General features: G+C 44.5%; 1 protein-coding gene across 4 annotated transcripts in view; it reads left to right on the plus strand.

Moving 5' to 3' along the window:
• The window catches only part of LOC126982277 (homeobox protein cut-like 1), a 165,059-nt gene that overhangs the window by 129,306 nt on the left and 14,844 nt on the right, over positions 1 to 20,909 (plus strand). For 3 of the 4 annotated variants that reach the window (XM_050834267.1, XM_050834269.1, XM_050834270.1), the window contains 5 exons: positions 6,838 to 6,983; positions 8,650 to 8,856; positions 11,889 to 12,159; positions 12,549 to 12,678; positions 13,910 to 14,051. In XM_050834267.1, the coding sequence (XP_050690224.1) occupies positions 6,838 to 6,983; positions 8,650 to 8,856; positions 11,889 to 12,159; positions 12,549 to 12,678; positions 13,910 to 14,051 (896 nt within the window). The remainder of the gene's footprint in view (positions 1 to 6,837; positions 6,984 to 8,649; positions 8,857 to 11,888; positions 12,160 to 12,548; positions 12,679 to 13,909; positions 14,052 to 20,909) is intronic. The other variant, XM_050834268.1, reaches the window with a different exon arrangement.

Genomic DNA, 20,909 nt, shown 5'->3' on the forward strand with positions numbered 1-20,909 from the left:
CCTCCTCCTCCTCCTCCTCACCCAAACTTTGATAACTACTTCGCGCCTTCTACTACCACTACTACTACTAAGTCTACATCTACTACTACTTAAACTACTATAACCATTACTGCTACTACCTCTACTACTACTTCTACTACTACTACTTCTGATAATGATGGTGATTCTGGCTTGTTCTTAACCGCATTGTGTGTGTGTGTTTGTAAGAGGGATTGATGAGGAGGATAAAAGGGGAGAAAGAGGTATAGGGCGTGACTGAGAGAGAGAGAGAGAGAGAGAGAGAGAGAGAGAGAGAGAGAGAGAGAGAGAGAGTACTTAGGGTCGTGACTTGACAAACAAATGGCGGATCAGCGCAAGAGGAACAGAGAAGAAATTAATCAAAATCTTGATGTTTTTAATGGGATTGTGTCAGAGAGAGAGAGAGAGAGATGATAAATATAATTCCCAGCATTTATCCATATCATTTTCATCTATTTTTTCTTATATATATTTTTTTCTGTATTTTAATTCCTTCATCGTTTGCGTATTGAAATATCTTATGTCTCCTGATCTTTGTCATTTTTTTTGGTATTAGTTTTTTTTTAAATATTTCATGCAAAACAAAAAATACATGTGCTTCGTTATTTTCTCCGTATCTTGTGTATTATCTTTGCTAACTTATTGTCACAGTGAAATACAATAAGTTAACCGTAATACCTGTTCTTCATTATCTTTATGTTACTGTTCTTTGCTGTAACTACTCTCTCCATAAGAAAGTTGAGAAATATATGTAGAGTTGCACAGTTTCATTCATTTACATATATAATTTTCCTTACTACATAAAAAAAATCGTCAAACACAAACATTTTTCAACCTTTTCTGCATATTCATTTCCCTTTCCACGTATTCGCAACTCGAGAAATAGTGAAATAAAACCTAAATCAGCACGTTCCAATATCGGCGCCTTTCCCCTGAGTCCCACGCGGCCGCTGCACAATAGACGACAGAACGGCAATAGACGAACAAAAGGTGACGCCCAGAGAGGATCCGATCGCCTTACCACAGCCCCGACACGCCGACCAATCACAGCTACTCGAACCTCCTCATGATCCTCCTCCTCCTCCTCCTCCTCCTCCTCCCAGTCATAACTACTCAAATCCTGCCTTTCATTCCTCTTCCTCCTCCTCCTCCTCCTCCATCATAGGGTTTAATCTTCTCTCCACTTCCTCACTTCCGTTCCGTCGATCCTTTTTTTTTTTTTTTTTTTTTTTTTTTTTTTCCTTGTGGTCTGTTGCGGTTCTTTGTGGTTTTGGAATCTTTGAGGACTATAGTATTTTGTTTTTTGTTGTTGTTTATTTATTTATTTATTTACTTATTTTGTATGTAAGTTTGTTTGTCTTGAATGGATGAGGAAGAGTCTTGGTGTTTTTTTTTTTTTTTATGCATATCACACAACAAAATAATGAAGCACAAATTATACATTCTAAAATATATATAAAGATTGATATTAGAGCACATTGTTATTCGTCTAATTCAAATTCTTTTTCCCTATTAATATTTCTGAGATTTCACTTCTATACTTTCCAACAACATCATTTTTCTATCACAAAGATATTCACCAACTTCATTAAAACTTCCTACATATGAAATATTTTCCAAACTTCATTTCTTTGCCTTTAATATTTCCCAAACTTCATTTCTATGTCTAATATTTCCCAACTTCATTTCCTTCTCTAATATTTCTTTGTGTCTAATATTTCCCGAACTTCATTTCTTTCTCTCTAATATTCCCCAACTTCATTTCTTTGTCTAAATTTCTCTATCACAATAACATTTCCCGAACTTCCCTCTTAACATGTATCCTAACTTGATTTCATGGTCTTAATTTCACCTCCTTACCTTCATTTCCTCGACAATCACTAGAAATAACAAGGTCCTTTCAATACGTTCCCATTCCGTTCTTTTCAGCAATCCTCAACAACCTTTTTCCTGCAGTTTCCTCTATTTCACCTTTTCCTTCACAATACAACTCAATCGCTTAACCTATTCCTACCTACAGACAGACAGACCTTTCAACACACGAACGAGAGAGAGAGAGAGAGAGAGAGAGAGAGAGAGAGAGAGAGAGAAAAATAGATAGTTAGAGGGAATAGTTAGAGATAGATAAATAGAAAATAGAGATAGATAGGGAAAACAGAGATAGAGGTACAAAGAATAAAGGTGGATAGAAAGAAAAGATAGAAAGAAAAGTGATAGAACGAATAGAGATGGATAGATAAAACAATAGATAAATATATAGAGAGAAGGAATAGAAATTGAAAGATTGATAGATAAACAGAGAGAGAGAGAGCAAGAAAAGAAGGCAATAAGTCAACCCCGCAGACCCGTTTTCAATCTTTTCAGGCGGCTTCGAGGGGGGACCGTAACAATAATATATCACAGGTTAATTACGCGAAGGAAGTGGCGGGGCGGAAGGCGGGCGGCGCGGCTCAAAGCGAAGGAAGTTGCGTATAATGGGCCGATGCGTAATTTGTCCGCGTCATTAAGAGCGGCTATTGTGTGCGTAAAGCGACTGTGCGTAGAGCGAGGGTGGTCATACATACATTGATAGATACTTACATACATACATACATACATACAGACATACACGAACGCTCTTGCCCTCTTTCCTTCCTTCCTTTATTTCGCGGATGAGTACACACACACACACACACACACACACACACACACACACACACATGCACACATACATATTTTTTTTTCCTCTTCTTTTTTTTTTCCTCTTTTTCTACCTCTTTAAATATAGATCCACTTTTTAATCGCCTTCAGTTCTTCTAGTTTTACATACATACATACATACATACATACATACATAGTTTAAAGTGTTTACATGTATACATTCATGGATAACGAACTCAGGAAAAAACTTTCTCTTAGTACTTTCCTTTTTTTCTTTTCTTTTTGTTTCCTTATACCGTAAAAATAATAAGTATAAGTAGATAGTTAATATAGTACTGCAATTAGCAAAGAAAACAAAAGCTTATGATGTTTTTAAATGCTTTCTTTCTTTCCTCTTCCTTCCATCTTTCCTTTCTTCTTCAACCTCTTCCAAATAGTAACAAAAATAAACACTAATAATATAACCTAATAATGACAGGACAGCGACACCGACTCCCTGCGGTTCGAAGCTTCATTCAAGGCGACACACTGAACCCTCGAAACGAACCCTTGAAGCCTCGAATCACATAAATCAATAAAAAAGAGTGAAAAGCAAAATTAATATTCAATAATAAAAAAAAAAATCACATATCACGACTGAGACACTTCGACAGGCGGGAAAGTTTTATTAACAGCGCGTGAATACTGATAATAGAGAGAGAGAGAGAGAGAGAGAGAGTGCTATTAGAATCTGATTATTGATTGCAAATTTTGAGGCATAGATTTTTCCCTTTGTGAGAGAGAGAGAGAGAGAGAGAGAGAGAGAGAGAGAGAGAGAGAGAGAATGCAAAAGTGTTAATTGGATCTGATTATTGATTGCAAATTTTGAGGCATAGATTTTTCCCTTTGTGAGAGAGAGAGAGAGAGAGAGAGAGAGAGAGAGACCAATAGCACACACAAAAGGGATCCAAGCGTGCAAGTCACTGATGTTAATTCGAATCAGCTGGACGCGTTCTTCCTCCAATCATGAGAGAGAGAGAGAGAGAGAGAGAGAGAGAGAGAGAGAGAGAGAGAGATTATTATTTTCTCCTCAATCCTTATCCTTCTCTCTCTACTTATTTTCCTCCTCTTTCTTTTTTCTTTTCATTATTTTCCTCTTTTCTTAACTTTTTTTCCCTTTCTCATCCTTCTGTTATTCTGTCATCCAATATCTTTCAATCTCAACTTTTCTTTCTTTTCCTATAATTCAGCAATGCTTCAAGTGTGCTTTCCCTTCCTTTCCCTCCCTTTCCCTTCCTTCCATCTCTCCCTTTCCTCCTCCTCCTCTTTCCTTTCATCTCCCTTCCCTCCACTTCTCCCTTCCCTCCATCCTGTCCCTTCATTTCACCCCTAACTTCTCTTCTCTCCAATCCTTCTCTCCACCGATCCCTCCCTCCATCCATCCTTTCCCTCCACCCCTTCTTAATTAACACCTCTCTCCTTCCTTCTCTCCTTCCCTTCCCTTTTCTTCAATCCTCCCTTCCTTCCACACTTCCCATCTTTTAACCCTTTCCTTCCTTCCACTCATCGCTAGTCATGTACCTTTCCCTTCCCTCAGCCCATTACTTCCTTCACCTTCCCTTCACCGTGTCCCTTCCTCTACCCTTCTTTCCAATCATCCCTTCCCTCTATCTTTCCCTTTTCACAACCTTTCCCTTCCCTACCTTCTTTCCACCTCCTTCCATCCCTTCCTAACACCCATACCCCTTCCTTCCCTTCCCTTCCCTTCCCCTCCCTTCCCTTTCCTGTCCTTTCTTTCCACCTTACCTTCCCTCCCTTCCTATCACCCATACCTTCTCCCTGTCCTTCCTTCCCTTCCCTTCCCTTCCCTCCCTCCCTTCCCACCCACCCACAGAAGGCATCGAACATACCCCGTGACGCCGTGTTCCGCTGACCGCTTTGTGTGTGTGTGTGTGTGTGTGTGTGTGTGTGTGTGTGTGTGTGTGGCGGCGATCAAGGCCAGTGATTCGTGGCTTGTATTGTGTGGCGGGGTTTGTTTGGCCAACACCAGTAGCTCCTCGCATCAATGGCTCCCTGATGGAACTTACCTGCCCGCCCGAATATTAAGTAGGACCTCACCGCCGCGGCCGATACTACCTGTGGCGGAGGCTGGAAGGGGGGGTGGAGAGGGTGGGGTAGGAGAAGGATGGGGTAGGAGAAGGGTAGGTAAGGAAAGGGAAGGAAGAGGGAGGAGGTAGATAGGAGGATGAGGAAGGGATGGCTCGTGGGTGCATGAGTGGAGATGGTATTGGTTAAGGGAAGGAAGGAAGGGAAAGGGAAGGGTAAGTAAGGAAAGGGAAGGAAGGAAGGGAAGGGGAAGGATGGCAATGAAGGAAGGAAGAGGATGGAGGAGATAAGGATGAATGGAGACAGGTTAGAGGTAGAGGTAGAGGAAATTCAGGAGGAGGAGGAGGAGGAGGGAGGTAAAATTTGGGTGGAGAATGATACTTATAGGAGGTGGAGGAGGAGGAGGAGGGAGAGTAGGTGGAGATGAAGGTAAGGGAGGGATGGAGGAGGAAAGGAAGAAGAGAAGGAGAATAAGGGGAAGAAAGGAGAAGAGGAAAAAAAAAGGAAGGGAAGAAACGGAGAATGACAACGTGTGTGTGTGTGTGTGTGTGTGTGTGTGTGTGTGTGTTCGTGTGTGTGTGTGTGTTCGTGTGTGTGTGTGTGTGTGTGTTAGGAAAGAGGTGAATATTGGGAAGGTAATAAATTCCTCTCTCTCTCTCTCTCTCTCTCTCTCTCTCTCTCTCTCTCTCTCTCTCTCTCTCTCTCTCTCTCTCTCTCTCTCTCTCTCTCTCTCTCTCTCTCTCTCAAAATTTATTGATATATTTTACTGAAGAAATTATTTGTTGTATTACGAATTTGATGGAGAGAGAGAGAGAGAGAGAGAGAGAGAGAGAGAGAGAGAGAGAGAGAGAGAGAGAGAATTGTTTGAACTGGTCGGCAAGAGAGTTAGTTTACAGCGGTCATTGGAACCTCGACTTAGGGAACCGCCTGCCCATTGTACACACACACACACACACACACACACACACACACACACACACACACACACACACACACACACACACACACACACACACACACACACACACACACACACACATACACACACACACACACCGTTTTAAATAGACCAGAACGAAAGGGAAAGGAGCGAGAGAATGAAAGAAAGAATAAAAGAAAGAAGGAAGGAAGGAGTTTGTATAAAGGACGAAAGTAATACACAGGAAGGAAAGAATGATACACAGAATAGAGTAAAAGAGAAAGCAAAATAAGTAACAAAATATTAAACAGGAAATAACCAAAAAAAAAAAAAAAATACCCACCATCGTTATTTATATATTTTTTTTCTAACACCCCAAAATCGTCTCCTTTTTACTTATTTTCTTTTGTTTCCATTATTTTCTTCTTATACTTTCTATCTTTTCTTTTTTATATAAGTAATTCGTGTGTCCTTTCATTTTCTTTCTTTACTTTTCTTTCTTCCTTGTCTTTCTCTTTTCCGTTTTTCCTTTTCCTTATTTTCTTTCTTCATTTTCTTTTTCTTTTCTTCCTCTATATCTTCTTTTCTTACCTTTCATTTCTTTTCCTATTTTTTTCATTGTCCTTCATTTTCTCCTTGCTTTCCTCCATGTTCTCTCTTATCTCCTTCATTCATATCCTTTTCCTCTCCTATCTTTGCATCCTATCATAACTAAGCGACGTATCCTTGTTGTCCTTCGCATCCTCCTTCCTTCTTTTCCTTCCTCAGCATCCTTCACGCATCTCATCTTCTCCTTCCTTACCTCTCATATCCTTAGCATCCTTCACTCATCACAGCTTCTCTCTCTCCTTCGTGTCCTATAACTAAGCGATGTGTCCTTTTGTATCCTTCTCTCCCTTCCAGCATCCTTGACCTCTCAAATCCTTAGTATCCTTCACTCCTCACAGCTTCTCTCTCTCTCTTCTTCGTATCCTATAACCAAGCGATGTGTCCTTGTGTATCCTTCTCGCCCTTCCAGCATCCTTCACCTCTTAAATCCTTAGTATCCTTCACTCATCCCAGCTCCTCTTCTCTCTTTCTTCGTCGTGTCCTATACCCAAGCGATGTGTCCTTTTGTATCCTTCTTTCCCATCCTCAGCATCTTTTAGTAAACCGCATCCTTCCCTCTTCCTCAGGAGCATGCGTGATGGTCGTCTGGGCCCGGAAGGACTCGCCCTGCCCCCCCGCTCCCTGGAAAGCCTTTTGGCCGATCGCAGCAAGCCCGACCACGAGCTCAAGATCCCGACTTCGGAGTTCGGAAAGCAGATGCACGATGTCTATGGTGAGTGTTGGTGTTGTTGTTGGTGGTGGTGGTGGTGATGGTAGTATGCTTTTTACAGTAGAGAATATAGCTTAAAAGGGTGAAATAAAGAATAAATAAAAAGTAGTGGTAGTAGTAGTAGTAGTAGTAGTAGTAGTATTGATGGTGATAGTGGTAGTAGTAGTAGTCGTAGTAATAGTAGTGGTAATAGTAGGTGTTTATGGAGTCGGAGATTAAATAGCAGCTGCTGTTTTTGTAGTAGTGATAGTGGTTATGGTTGTAGTAGTAGTAGTAGTAGTAGTAGTGGTGGTAGGCTTGACAGTTTCTAGTGATGGTTGAAGAGGAGGAAGAGCAAGGAAGAAGAGAAGCAAGTGTTACAAGTAGGAGGAGGAGGAAGAGGAGGAGGAAGATAACCGGAAGAAGGAGGAGGAGGAGAAGTAAATTTAATAACAGTGGGAGTTTCATTAGTAAAAGGATAACCAAGAGAAAGAGAAGGAGGAGGAGGAGGAAGAAGAAGGAGAAGAAGAAGAAGAAAGAATAATAATAATAACACTAAGAAGAAGAGGAGAAAGGAGGAGAAGAAGAGGAGGAAGAAAAAACTGAAGTACATATGAGGAGGAGGAGGAGGAGGAGGAGGAGATTTTACAACAACAGGAGATAAAGTAGTGGGAGGAAGGATAACCAGGAGGAGGAGGAAGAGGAGGAGGAGGAGGAGGAGGAGGAGGAGGAGGTTATGCTGACGTCATTACCATCTGCCATTCGACTGTCTTTTGTTTCTTTGTTTATTTTGATTCCCGTGAAATATCTTGCCTAAAACATCTCTTCATATTTCATCTAAAGTCATATATTTTTTTTTTTTCTTTATCACAAGCAGAAAAAAAATATTACTCATTCATTTTCACGGATTTTATTTTTTGTTTTGTTTTTACTCAGATCATTATTTTTTTTTCATGGATTTGTTTTTAATTGTTTTTTGTTTTTTTGTTTTTCCTCAGATTATTATTTTTTTTCATGGATTTGTTTTTAATTGTTTTTTTGTTTGTTTTTGTTTTTACTCAGATTGTTATTTTTTTCATGGATTTTTTTTTTTTTTTTCAGTGTTCCAGGGAAGTTTGTTTTGGTGATAGATTATGAAAAGTGTTGAAATGACGTGTAACCTTCCTTTTTTCCCCACCCTTCTTCCCTCTTACCCTCCTCCTCCTCCTCCTCCTCCTTCTGCCTCTTCCTCCTCTTCTCTTTGTCCTGGCTCTCCTCTCTCACTTCAAACTCCTTCTTCTATAACATTTATCTCTCCTCCTCCTCCTCCTCTTCTTCTCCTTCTCTTCCTCCTCCTCCTCCTCTTCTTCCTTCCTTCTTCTCCTTTTCTCCTTTTATTTGTTTTTTTTCTGTTTCTTCTTTTTCTGGTCTTTTTTCCTCCTCCTGTTACTCATCTCCTCCTCCTCCTCCTCCTTCCTTTTTTTCTGCTTCTTCTTTCCTCCTCCTCCTACTCTTTTTCTTCCTCCTCCTCCTCCCCATCTTTTCCTTCTTCTTTTACTTTTCACCTTTCCTCTTTTTCTACTTCTTAATATTTCCTCTTCCTCCTCCTCCTCCACCTCCTCCTCCTCCTCCCCACCTCCGTCACTTCCCTCTTACCTCCCCGTACGTGCCTTTCACCCCATAACAACACCTCTCCCTTCTCCCCCCACAGGACAACTCCCCCACATGGGCCCGACACACCTGCACCCCCCTCTGAGGCCGCACTTCCCCCCACCCCTCGCCCCGCCCCCCATGGCCTCTCCCCTGCCCCCCCTCGGCGCCCACCCCCCGCCCGGCACCCCCCTCCACCACCTGTTTGGGGAGGAGTGGAGGCGTTCGCTGGAGAGGTCGGCCCAGGAGCGTCACCATATGAATTCAGGTGAGTTGATTGGCAGGTGTGATAAGTGGCAGGTGTTATGTGTTCCTCAGGTGTTAAGGTGCGAAAAGTTAATGATTGCAGGTGAACTTGTTAATTGAGCAGGTGTTAATTAGCGACAGGTGAGGTGATTAAGGTGACAGGATTGCTTGATCAGATGTTATGTGTTCCTCAGGTGTTAAAGGGCGAAAAGTTAATGATTGCAGGTGAACTTGTTAATTGAGCAAGAGATAATTAGAGACAGGTGAGGTGATTAAGGTGACGTAATTGCTTGATCAGGTGTTAATAGGTAAAAGTTAGTGATTGCAGGTGAGTTTCTTAATTGGACAGATGGTAATTAGTGACAGGTAAGGTAATTAAAACCACGTAATTGCTTTATCAGGTGTTAAAAGGCAAAATATTAATGACTGTAGGTGAGTTCGTTAATTGGACAGGTGTTAATAAGTAATTTAGGTCACCTGCTTAAGCGTCAGATCAGTTTTCCATCTTTGAAGTGTTATTGTCAAGCTTTACGTTCAAGATTATCACAGATTTCCTCATCAGTCACCTGCGAGAATGGGCAGGTGACATGAGACAGGTGTGTGTGTTTGGGGTGGAAGTGGGGGGGGGGGGAGTTAGTAGCCACGGGAACTGTAACTCTAATGGCAATGTCTCTTGAATACCGTCACGGGTCTTGGCGGGCGAACAGGTGCGGGAAGAATGTTAATATTGTGTAAATTTGCGGCCGTATTCCAAGTGTTTATCGTCGTCGTAATGAGGCGCGCACAGGTGAAACGGCTGGCAGGTGTGTGAGTAATTTACGTGCGGCGCTGCGGCGGAAAAAGCGGTTACTTACGGTTGTTTACGGTTAAGCCCGACGCGTTAGTTTTAATGATAATGGAGGAAGGCGAATATGAATTGTAAATGTGTCTTGGAAATGTCACGCAGATGCTTGGAATAATAGGAAATAATGGCGGAGTGTGGTCAGAGAGAGAGAGAGAGAGAGAGAGAGAGAGAGAGAGAGAGAGAGAGAGAGAGAGAGAGAGAGAGAGAAGAGGAGGAGGAGGAGGAAGAGAAATGTAATTGTAAGGGAAAGGAGAAAACAGGAAAAGAAAACGAGAGAAATAAAAAGTAAGGAATGAAAGGAGATAATAGGGACAAAATGAAGACGAGAGAGAGAGAGAGAGAGAGAGAGAGAGAGAGAGAGAGAGAGAGAGAGAGAGAGAGAGAGAGGGGGGTTACCTGGAGAGACATTGATCACTTCGTCGTGAGGTTAATATTAATGGCGTACCTGATATAATCTCACCTGAAGGACAAAACTCACGGTAACCTCCTCCTCGTCCTCCTCCTCGTCCTCCTCCTCCTCCTCCTCCTCCTCCTCCTCCTCCTCCTCTCAAGACTCCATATCTATTGAATCCTTTACCTTCTCTTCCCTCATTTTTTGTTCCTTTCCTTTTCCTTTTCTCCTTTCTTCTTCTTCTCCCTTTTTCTTCTTCCTCTTCCTCTTTATCACTTCCATCATCATCGAGTTTCTTCCTTCCGCTTCTACTTTCACATCTGTTTTCCTCCTTTTTTCCTGATTTCTTTTGTATATGTTTTTCCTTTATTTTCCTCCTCTTCCTGTTTTTAAGTCTTTTTTTTTATTTACTACTTCAATTTCCTTCAGTTCCTCCTTTTTCCTCTAGTCTTCTTTTTCTTAACTTCATTCTTCTTTTTTGTTTTATCTTTATTCTCTCTTTATTCCTTATTTTCTTGTTGCTATCATCATTATTTCTTTCATCGTTTCGTCTTTAGTTTCTCCTTTCTTTCCTTTCATTCTTCTACTTGTCATTCTTCTTCTCGTTTTCTCTCTATTCTCTTCTTTCCCTCACCTCCACCATCATCCTTTCCCTATCTCTTCCTGCTCCTCTTCGTCCTCCTCCTCTTTCTCCTCCTCCTCCTCCCTTATCACTTCTCCAATTTCTTCATCTCTTTCTCTTTGCTCTTCCTTCCCCAATGCCTCCTCCTCCTCGTCCTCCTCCTCCTCCTCCTCCTCCTTCAGATGCCAGCAGATAGCAGCGGTTGGGTTTTCGATAGGTCTGTCTCCCGCTGCTTTCCTCCTCTTCCTCCTCCTCCTCCTTCATCTCCTTCCTCTTTACCTCCTTCTGCTGCGCCACCTCCTCCATATCCCTTTGGTCGGCCGCATGTCAGATAACGGTTGTTGAATGCTTGGAGTCCTTCAACGCCGCCCTCAGTTCCTTCGGCTCCTTCGTATCTTCCTTCCCTTCTGCAGCGTCTCCTTCACCTGCTTCCTGCCCCCTCTGCTTCCTCTTCCAGCAGGTCAGATAGTGAGGGTGAAGTTGATTATGTCTGACTTATCGAACGCTATCTCAATTCTCTCCCTCAGCTTCCTATTCGCTTCCTTCCTTTCCTTTTCAGTGCCTTCTTCGCTTACTCCTCGTCTTCCTTTTCTAACAGCGGGATTTTTTTTTTTTTTTCATGTAGCGGGATTTTTTTTTTTCCGCCCTTGCACTGTCTCCTCTGCTGTAAAAAAAAAGAAGAAAAAATATATCTTTTCCATTGTTTTCTCCTTCTCTTATTCCTTCAGTTCTTTCCTTCCATCCTTCTGCAGTTCTTCTTTTCCTTAACCTTTTTTCTCCTTCCTCCTCCAGTGAGCCAGATATCTTCAGAGGCGAGGTTGTTGAGAGGTCTTATTCCTACCACGCTTTCTCCATCTTCTTCAATCCCTTCAACCCTTCCTCTCCTTCTTCAGTTCTTCCTTATCGTGTTCCTCTACTTCATTTTCCAGCAGGCCAGAGAGCGCAGGCGAGGTTGTTGAGAGGTCTTATTCCTACCACGCTTTCTCCATCTTCTTCAATCCCTTCAACCCTTCCTCTCCTCCTTCTTCAGTTCAACGTGTTCCTCCTCTTCTTCATTTTCCAGCAGGCCAGAGAGCGCAGGCGAGGTTGTTGAAATGTCTAACTTCTACTAAGCTTTCTCCATCAAGCCTTTAACTCCTTCCTCTCTTCCATTCTCCCTAGCAACTTGTCCTTAACCTGTTCCTCTCCCTCCCCCAGCAGGCCAGATGTCTCCGGATAGCGGCGGCGGGGTCGTTGAGAGGTCAGACTCCCGAGACTCTCCGCTGGGCGACGTGAACATGAAAAGTCCGTCGTCTCTCGTCAACGGGTTCCCGCATGAGACCAAGAGCCCCTTCCAGCCCAGGGACGACCGCTCGCCCTTCAAGGAGGAGATCTCGCCCTTGGCCTTCAAGTTCGAGGACAGGATTACCGGGGAGTCTCTCATACCCAAGGGCGACCCGATGGAAGCTCGCCTGCAGGAGATTCTGAGGTGTGTGTGTGAGGTTGTTGCGTTAGATTGGGTTGTAAGTTATGAGGTTCTGATGTGGGATTGTGAAGTTGTGGGGTTGTGAAGTGAGGTTGTTAGGTTAAATTGTGTTGTGTGGAGAAGAGTGGTTGTGATGTTGTGGAATTGTGAAGTTGTGGGGTTGTGAAGTGAGGTTGTTAGGTTAGATTGTGTTATGTGGAGAAGTGTGAATGTGTTTTTTTTCCCACCGTAGATAAATAGGTAGATAGGTAGATAGATTGATTGTTTTTCCATTCATTCACAATCCCTCATCACATCCGCATCCCTCATCCCCTCTCTAACTTGTCCTCATCTTCACCATCATCATCATCAGCATCTTACTCACTCTCTCCGTCTCTCCCTCCCCGTCGCAGATTCAACATGGAGAAATACTGTCAACAAAACCTGGATACCTTGAACCTCGCGCGCCGTGTCCGCGAGCTTCTGTCCATTCACAACATTGGACAGAGACTCTTCGCTAAGTACATCCTCGGTCTGTCACAGGTAAGCCAAATCTCACCTGTCCGTTACCTGTCAATCCTTCCCTCTTTCCTATCTTTAACTTTCACCTGTTCCCTATCACAACTTTCTCATGTCAGCCCCTTTTCTTTTCCTTTCTTTTCCTCCTATTTCTCCTTCTTCTTTCCCTCCCATGTCTTCTTCCATCTCGCCTTCCTCACCTCTCTTCATTTTCTATCTTCTCTTTCCTTTTCCTCTTCTAACCTTTTCTTTGTTGATTTTCTCTCGTTTCTCTCCGTCTATGTCTTTTTTTTTCCTTTCCTTTCTTCCTTTCATTCTCCTTTTCACTTCCCTCGTTCCCTTTTCCTTATTTTCCCTTCCTCTTCATTTTTCTCTTTTTCCTCTCCTTTCTTCCTTTCATTCTTTTCATCCTCCTCTCCTTTTACTTCCTCTCCCTTCCTCTATCTTTGTCTTTTCCCTTTCCTTTCTTCCTTCCATTTTTCTTCTCACCCTCCTCCCCTTCTTCCTTCTTCTCCATTCCTCTCCATCTTTGTCTCCTTTCCTTCCCTTTATCCTTCCTTCCTTCCTTCTTTCCTTCCTTAATTACGTCCTTGGTTACCTGTCCCCTCTTACCTGTCCCTCCCTCCCTTCTTCTCGCCTGTACAATACCTTTAACTACAGACAGAGGCTTCACTAAGTACCACGGTCACCTGTCCCCCCCCTTACCTGCCCCCCTTACCTGTCCCTCCCTCCCTTACCTGTTCGTCTTTAGCAATCAATTATTAAGGTAAAAAAAAACACATAAGCTTTATCTAATACTACAAAGGCTCTTCAAACCGCCATAATATTGTTCTCTCCCTGTATGCTTCCCTCCCTACCTCTCCCTTTCTCCCTCCCTCTTGATTCCTCTCTCCCTCTCTCTCCCAACCTTTCATCTCTCTCTCGCGCTCTCTCGCTCTCTCCTTCCTTCCATCCAGCCATCTGTTTCCTTCCCTCCCTTTCTCTCCCTGTCTCTCCCTGTTCCTCCCTCCCTCCCTCCCTCTATCTCTTATTTAATTAACTGATCCTCGCTGCTTCGTTCTGTCTCCTCCCTCGCTACTACTACTACTACTACTACTACTACTATTATAACCGTCACTACAAAAACAAGAGTAACAACAACAATAATAATAAAAAAACAGCTACTTACTCACAACTACTACTACTACTACTACTACTACCACTACCACCGTCTCTACACCTGTCCTAATCACCCTACCTGCGTCTCCTCCTTCAGGGCACAGTTTCCGAGCTCCTGTCGAAACCGAAGTGCTGGGACAAACTCACGGAGAAAGGCCGAGACTCCTACCGCAAGATGCACGCCTGGGCAACGGACGAGAACGCGATATTCCTGCTGAAGTCCCTCATCCCCAAGAAAGGTGAGTACTGACCGGGGATGTTGGAGAAGGGGAGGGGAGGTTGATGTTGTGTTGTATAAGATATGGTGTTGGTGGGTGTTTGGTGGTGTGTTTGGTGTTGAAGGAAGGGATACAGGTGATGTTGTGGTGATGTTATATAAGGGATGCTGTGGAGTGCCTGAGAGAGATAGAGAGAGAGATGTTGCTGGGTATATATGGTGTTGAAGAAGGTTGTGTTTTATGATGTTTTATGATGTTGAATGGAGGTGAGGGAAAGTGTTGCGGGGTGTTCGGTGTTGAAGTTTGGTGATGGGTGATGTTTTGCGGGGGAATGATGTTGAAAATAGGTGGTTTTGCGCTTGTATGGTGCTGAGAAAGGTGTGTGTGTGTGTGTGTGTGTGTGTGTGTGTGTGTGTGTGTGTGTGTGTTAAGGTGATGATGTAAAACTATGTACAGGTATTGAAATGGGAGATGATAATAACGACGATGAAGAAGAAGAAGAAGAAGAAGATAGAGAAATGCAAAATGAAAAACAGCTGATATCTAGACCACGGGGATTGATGGGGAGGCAGAGAGGATGTGTGGGTATGATGGAAGGGGTGATGGAAGGGGTGATGGAAGGGGTGGGAAGAAGGTAGAGGATGTAGCTAGCAGGATGGACGGGTTTGGGAAGGGTTGGAATGACTGTGTGCGATGCCATTGGGGGATCATTGAGGGACCGCCGTATGTGTTGAGATTAGCAAGTGTGTATTGTGTGGAAATGGCCGAAGAAGAGGAAGAGGAAGGGATAGTTTTTTTTTTTTCGTTCTCTTAAGCCATATACCCCTCCTCTTCCTCCTCCTTCTTTCCCATGCAAGAAGAGGAAGAGGAAGGGATTGTTGTTGTTGTTTTTTTTTCGTTTTTTTAAGCCATATACTCCACCTCTTTTCCTCCTCCTTCCCTCCTCTTTCCAAATCTGTTCCTCTTTCCTCATTCTTTCCCATGCAAGAGTGTAGTGTGAGGAATGGCCAAAGAGGAAGAGGAGGGGATTTTTTTTTCGTTTTCCTCTTAACCTACATACCCCTCCTCTTCCTCCTCCTTCACTCCTCTTTCCAAATCTGTTCCTCTTTCCTCATTCTTTCCCATGCAAGAGTGTAGTGTGAGGAATGGCCGAAGAAGAGGAAGAGGAAGAGGAAGGGTTTTTTTTTTTTCGTTTTCCTCTTAACCTACATACCCCTCCTCTTCCTCCTCCTTCCCTCCTCTTTCCAGATCTGTTCCTCTTTCCTCATTCTTTCCCATGCAAGAGTGTAGTGTGTGGGAATGGTCGAAGAGGAAGAGGAAGAGGAAGGGGTTTTTTTTTCCGTTTTCCTCTTAACTTATATACCCCTCCTCTTCCTCCTCCTTCCCTCCTCTTTCCAAATCTGTTCCTCTTTCCTCATTCTTTCCCATGCAAGAGTGTAGTGTGAGGGAATGGTCGAAGAAGAGGAAGAGGAAGAGGAAGGGATTGTTTTTTTTCGTTTTCCTCTTAACTTATATACCCCTCCTCTTCCTCCTCCTTCCCTCCTCTTTCCAAATCTGTTCCTCTTTCCTCATTCTTTCCCATGCAAGTGTGTAGTGTGAGGAATGGTAAAAAGAGGAAGAGGAAGAGGAAGGGACTTTTTTTTTCTTTTTTCGTTCTCTTAAGCCATATACTTCACCTCCTTTTCCTCCTCCTTCTCTCCTCTCTTCAAACCTTTTCCTCTCTTTTTTTCCTCCTTCCTTTCTTTCCCTCTCCCTCTTTCTTCTCTCAAGTCTCTCTCCTCTTTATTTCTCCTTTGCTCTCTCTTCTTTCCTACATCCCCTTCTTCTTTTCCTCCCTTTTCTTCTCTTCTTTTCCTTCTCTCTTTCCTCCACTTTCCTCTTCCTTTTCCCTCCTTCCTTCTTATCTCTCCTCTCTTTCTTCCGCTTCCATCTTCCTCTCTATTCCTTCCCATCCCTCTCCTTCCCCCTCCTTCTCCTCTCCTTCCCCCTCTCTTTCCTTCCTCCTTTCTTTCTTTCTCATATCCCGTCCCCTCGCTAACCCCCTTCACTCTTTCCTCCCCTTCCCTCTTCAACCCCCTCCCCCCCCTCCCCCCCCCCCCGCACACCTCTTCACCCGGGCGATATTTCAGTACGTTATGTGTTCCTAGGCAGTTTCGATCAGTCTAGTTACCGCGAATAATGATAATGCCTCGTAATTACCTGCGGAAGCCATAATATATAGCGAAGGGGGGAGCAGGTGAAGGGGGAGGGAGAGGAGGAAGGAGGAGGAGGAAGAGGTGCTGAAGGGGGGAGGAGGAGGAGAAGAGTAAGGGGAGGAAGAGGATGGAAGAGGAGAGTCAAGAAGGAGGTGATGAAGAGGAAAAGGAAGAAAAGATTAAGGAGATTGAAAGAAGAGGAAGTGGAAGGAGTTAAAGGAAGAGGAAGGGAAGGAGGTAGAAGGAAGAGGAGGAGAGTAAAAGGAAGATGGAAGGAGGAAGGGGGAAAAAGGAAGAGAAGGAGATGGAAGGAGGAAAAGAAGGAAGAGAAGGAGAGAAAGCGGAAGAAGGAAGAGATGATGAAAGGGAAAGAAGAGGGAGAAGAGAGAGGAAGAGGAGACGAAGACGGAAGAGTAAATGAAGAATGGGAGGAAGAGAAAAACAAAAAAATCAAGAGACTAAGAGAGGGGAAGGGAGACGGGGAGGGTGGAAGAAGAAAAAGCGGAAGAAGAAGAAGAAGAAGGAAGAGCCATTGGGGGTGGTAGAGGATGAGGGGGGTGAGGGGGGGGTGATAATGGCGTCGGTACCCCATATGTTCTGCTCCAATTATGTAAAAATGACGAGCATATGGACTCATGAATATGCGCGCGGTGACCTCCGGAGTCAGGCGCGTCGTAAAACTGAAGGTAAGAAGCGAAAAAAAGTACGAGAAACATAATGAAAAGAGAAGGAAAAGAAAATAGAGGAATGCAAAGGAAGACAAACGAATCAACTAAATGAAACAAAAATAGGAAAAAAATGCAATTGAAGACAGAAATAGATTAAGAAAAGGTAAAAAAGAAAAGAAAAAAATGGAGTCTCAAAAAGAAGAGTGAAAAGGATAATGGTTTCCGATACTTTCTTCTTCAACCACCATCACCACCACCACCACCACCACCACCACCATCATCACTATCACCATCATCCTCATCACCATCTACATCTTAAACTACGAACTGATAAAAAGATGAAAACTGTGTGTGGTGTTGCCTGAAGCGGAAAGGGAAAGGAAGAGGAGGAGGAAGAGGAAGAGGAGGAGGAGGAGGAGGAGGAAGAGGCCGTGACAGATACAAGCAAACGAAAGATATAACGCGCATGACAAACGAAGAGTAACGTTGTGTAATGAGCGGGACGAGGAGGAGGAGGAGGAAGAGGAGGAGGAGGAGGAGGAGGAGGAGGAGGAGGAGGAGGCTGGTCGGTCGGAGCAACTTAACAAAGACTTTTCATGCTTCTAAATTCACGGAAAGATGATTTTGAGGGAGAGGAAGAGGAGGAGGAGGTTGAAGAAGAGGAGTGGAAGAGAAGAAGAGTGGGAAAAGGGGGTTTGATATAGAAGGAGGAGAGGTCTGAAAAGGGAGGAAGGGAGAAGAGGAGGGAAGAGTCAGCTGTTGAAATGGGCAAGGTAGGAAGTGGAGTATAGAAGGGGAAAGGTATGGGATGAGGGGAAGAGGGGAGAGAGAGGGGAAGGAAGGGGTTGCATTGAGGAGTGGAGGAGGGGGAAGGGGAGGAAAGAAAAGGAAGGGAAAAGGAGGAGGGAAGTGGACTGAAGTGTTGGGGGAGCAAGTGGAGGGGGGAGGAGGAGGAGGAGGAGGAGTGTAATAATTATGAGAGAGAGAGAGAGAGAGAGAGAGAGAGAGAGAGAGAGAGAGAGAGAGAGAGAGAGAGAGAGAGAGAGAAAAGCAAGGAATGGGATAAATAGGGGAGAAGAAGGAGGAGGAGGGAGGGGGAGGAAGAGGAGTGTCAATCATTGGCGAAGGGGAGACAAGGAAGGAGGGAGAGAGACCAGAGAAGAGGAGAAGGAAGAGGAAAGAAGGGGAGAGCGGAGGGAGGGGAGTAGAGAAGTGGACTGGAGAAGGAAGAAAGGAAAGGGGGGGAGAGGGGGAGGATAGAGAAGAGAGGGAAGGAGGGGAGGGTTAGGGGAGAGAAAAGCTAAGTACGGGAGAGAGAAGGGGGAAGGAAGGAGGGAAGTAGGGGAGTATAGGTGAGAGAGAGAGGGAGGGGGTAGGGGAACGTCAGTCATTTGGGGGTTGGGGGGTGGGGGGGGGAGCGGGAAGTAGGGAAGGGGCGCCGTCAGTCGTGTCCTGAGGTCGAGAAAACAAATTTCATAATTATAAGCTTGTGGCTGCGCGTGTATGGTTTACGAGAGCGGCCGGCGGGGAATTAGTCGGCAGGAAGGCTTTATGGGGGCCTGGGAGACGCGGCGGTGGAGGAGGTGGAGGGGGTGGTGTTAGTGGAAGTGGAAGTGTGTTAGTGTTGGTGGTGGTCAGTGGAAGAGTGGAGTTAGTGGTGTTGATGAGGGTTAGTGGTAATGGTGGTGGTGGTGGTGGAGGGGGTGGTAGTAGTGGAAGTGTTAGTGTTGTTGGTGGTCAGTGGAAGTGGTGGAGTTAGTGGTATTGATGAGGGTTAGTGGTGGTGGTGGTGCTGGTGAGATGTTATGTAGTGGTGGTGGTGGTGATGAGAGGGTTGGTAGTTGTAGTGGTGATGAGGGAATGTTAGTGGTAGTGGAGAGGGGTGTTAGTGGTGGTGATGGTGGTAGTCTTGTGTGGTGGTAGTGGTGTTTGGTGTGTAGTGGAAGGGATGAGGTGGAGGGTGGAGGTGGAGGTGGTGGTATTGGTAGGGCAGTATTGGTGATGAGGAGGAGGGGAATGATCGTGTCGGGGAGAGGGGGGGAGGGGGGGGGGCTAACTCACCTGTCCTATAACCTGTATACCTGTGTACCTGTAGTCTCCACCTCCCCTAGACAGGTCAGTGAGCCTAATAAGTGGACGCGTCTTTTTCCCTGACGGGCGGCCGCAGGTGACACGCACAGGTGACACAGGTAAGGAGGCACACCTGGGCGGCATAAAGAGAGAGAGAGAGAGAGAGAGAGAGAGAGAGAGAGAGAGAGAGAGAGAGAGAGAGAGAGAGAGAGAGCCTATATCACATCCCCTCAGGCCAACAACTGTGATTAGAACACCTTCCACACGCTATCAAAGACTCTCTCTCTCTCTCTCTCTCTCTCTCTCTCTCTCTCTCTCTCTCTCTCTCTCTCTCTCCAATTAACAGGTCGTTGTTCGATTAGGTAATCCGATTTGAATATCCCACCGCTAATAGGAGGAGGAGAGGAGGAAGAGGAAGAGGAAGAGGAAGAGGAGGAGGAAGAGGAAGAGGAGAAGGAGGAGGTCTGGTGAATGCAATTGGCTGTGATCACAAGCTGCAATGTGTGTGTGTGTGTGTGTGTGTGTGTGTGTGTGTGTGTGTGTGTCATCCTTGTTCACTTAATATTAGGAGACATACAACCTCTCTCTCTCTCTCTCTCTCTCTCTCTCTTTTCCCTTCCCTTCCCTTCCCCTCCCTCCCCCCTTCCCGTCACGCAAGGCTGGGCCACAAATGAAGCGTTTCAGAGCAAGGTTCGAAGCATTATACAACACTGTGAACCGTGTCTGAACCACTCGTCTTCCCGCCCGGCCGACTCACTGTAATGACACACCTCTTTAACTCTTGACCAATCGCGTGCCTCGGCCTGTTATCCACCCTGGTCTCATATCGTATTGGGCTCGTGATCGCCAGCCGCTACCGTCTCTGAAATTGGATTGGAGGAGAGCACAGTGATGGGTATTTGGGTATGGCTGAACCTCCCCCCATGCCCTCCTCTGGCCCACGTTCGAACCCCAGTGCCCATTCATTGCTGGGTGGACAGGGGTATCGCAGGAGAGTGCCCAGGAATCGAACCTCAGATCTCTAGTTTGTGAGGCGAGCGCGTTAACCAGTAGACCAGAGATAGAGAGTGTGTGTGTGTGTGTGTGTGTGTGTGTGTGTGTGTGTGTGTGTGTTGATTATCTCGTTAATCTCCGTGTAAATGAATTGATTGAAGCGTTTGCCTGATGGTGATGATGATGTCTAACTAATCAACTATTTCGAGTTTTCATATATTCATTTATCGCTAATCGTCTTTTTTTTACCATTATATCAGTCACGTGTATGCATGATGTGTATCCGTGTTATGCATTCCTCTTCAGTAATCACTTATACTATTTATATCTCTAATACTTTCTCTATGTATGTCTTCCTCGGTCTATGGAAATTTGAGGATCTTTTACTCCTTTCTATACTACTGTTACCTTCTATTACTGTCTATATCTATCAAGCAACCAATCTATCTACTTCTCTTTCTTCTATTGCAATCTCTTACTTTTCCTCTATGTCTTCCTCGTTTCGGGTCTGTCTTCCGGTAACTCGGCAACACGGATATCTGTCAGAGTGATTAAAAGTGATATATTTCTCCCCTGTAGTCAATTTCTATACTCCGTTCATTTCTATACTACTTCTCTATACCTGTTACTTTCTCTGTGCGTCTTCGTCCTGGGTCTGTCTTCCGGTGACTCGGCAACACGGATATCTGTCGGAGTGATTAAAAGTGATATATTTCTCCACTGCAGTCAATTTCTATACTCCGTTCATTTCTATACTACTTCTCTATACCTGTTACTTTCTCTGTGCGTCTTGCTCGTCTGGGTCTGTCTTCCGGGCACTCGGCAACACGGATATCTGTCAGAGTGATTGAAGGTGTTATATTTCTTCACTGTAGTCATTTATTTCAATACTACTTTCATTTTTATACTTTTTCTCTATACCTGTTACTTTCTCTGTGCGTCTTCTCGTCTGG

Source organism: Eriocheir sinensis, chromosome 50, assembly GCF_024679095.1.
Source record: "Eriocheir sinensis breed Jianghai 21 chromosome 50, ASM2467909v1, whole genome shotgun sequence".
NCBI lineage: Eukaryota > Metazoa > Arthropoda > Malacostraca > Decapoda > Varunidae > Eriocheir > Eriocheir sinensis.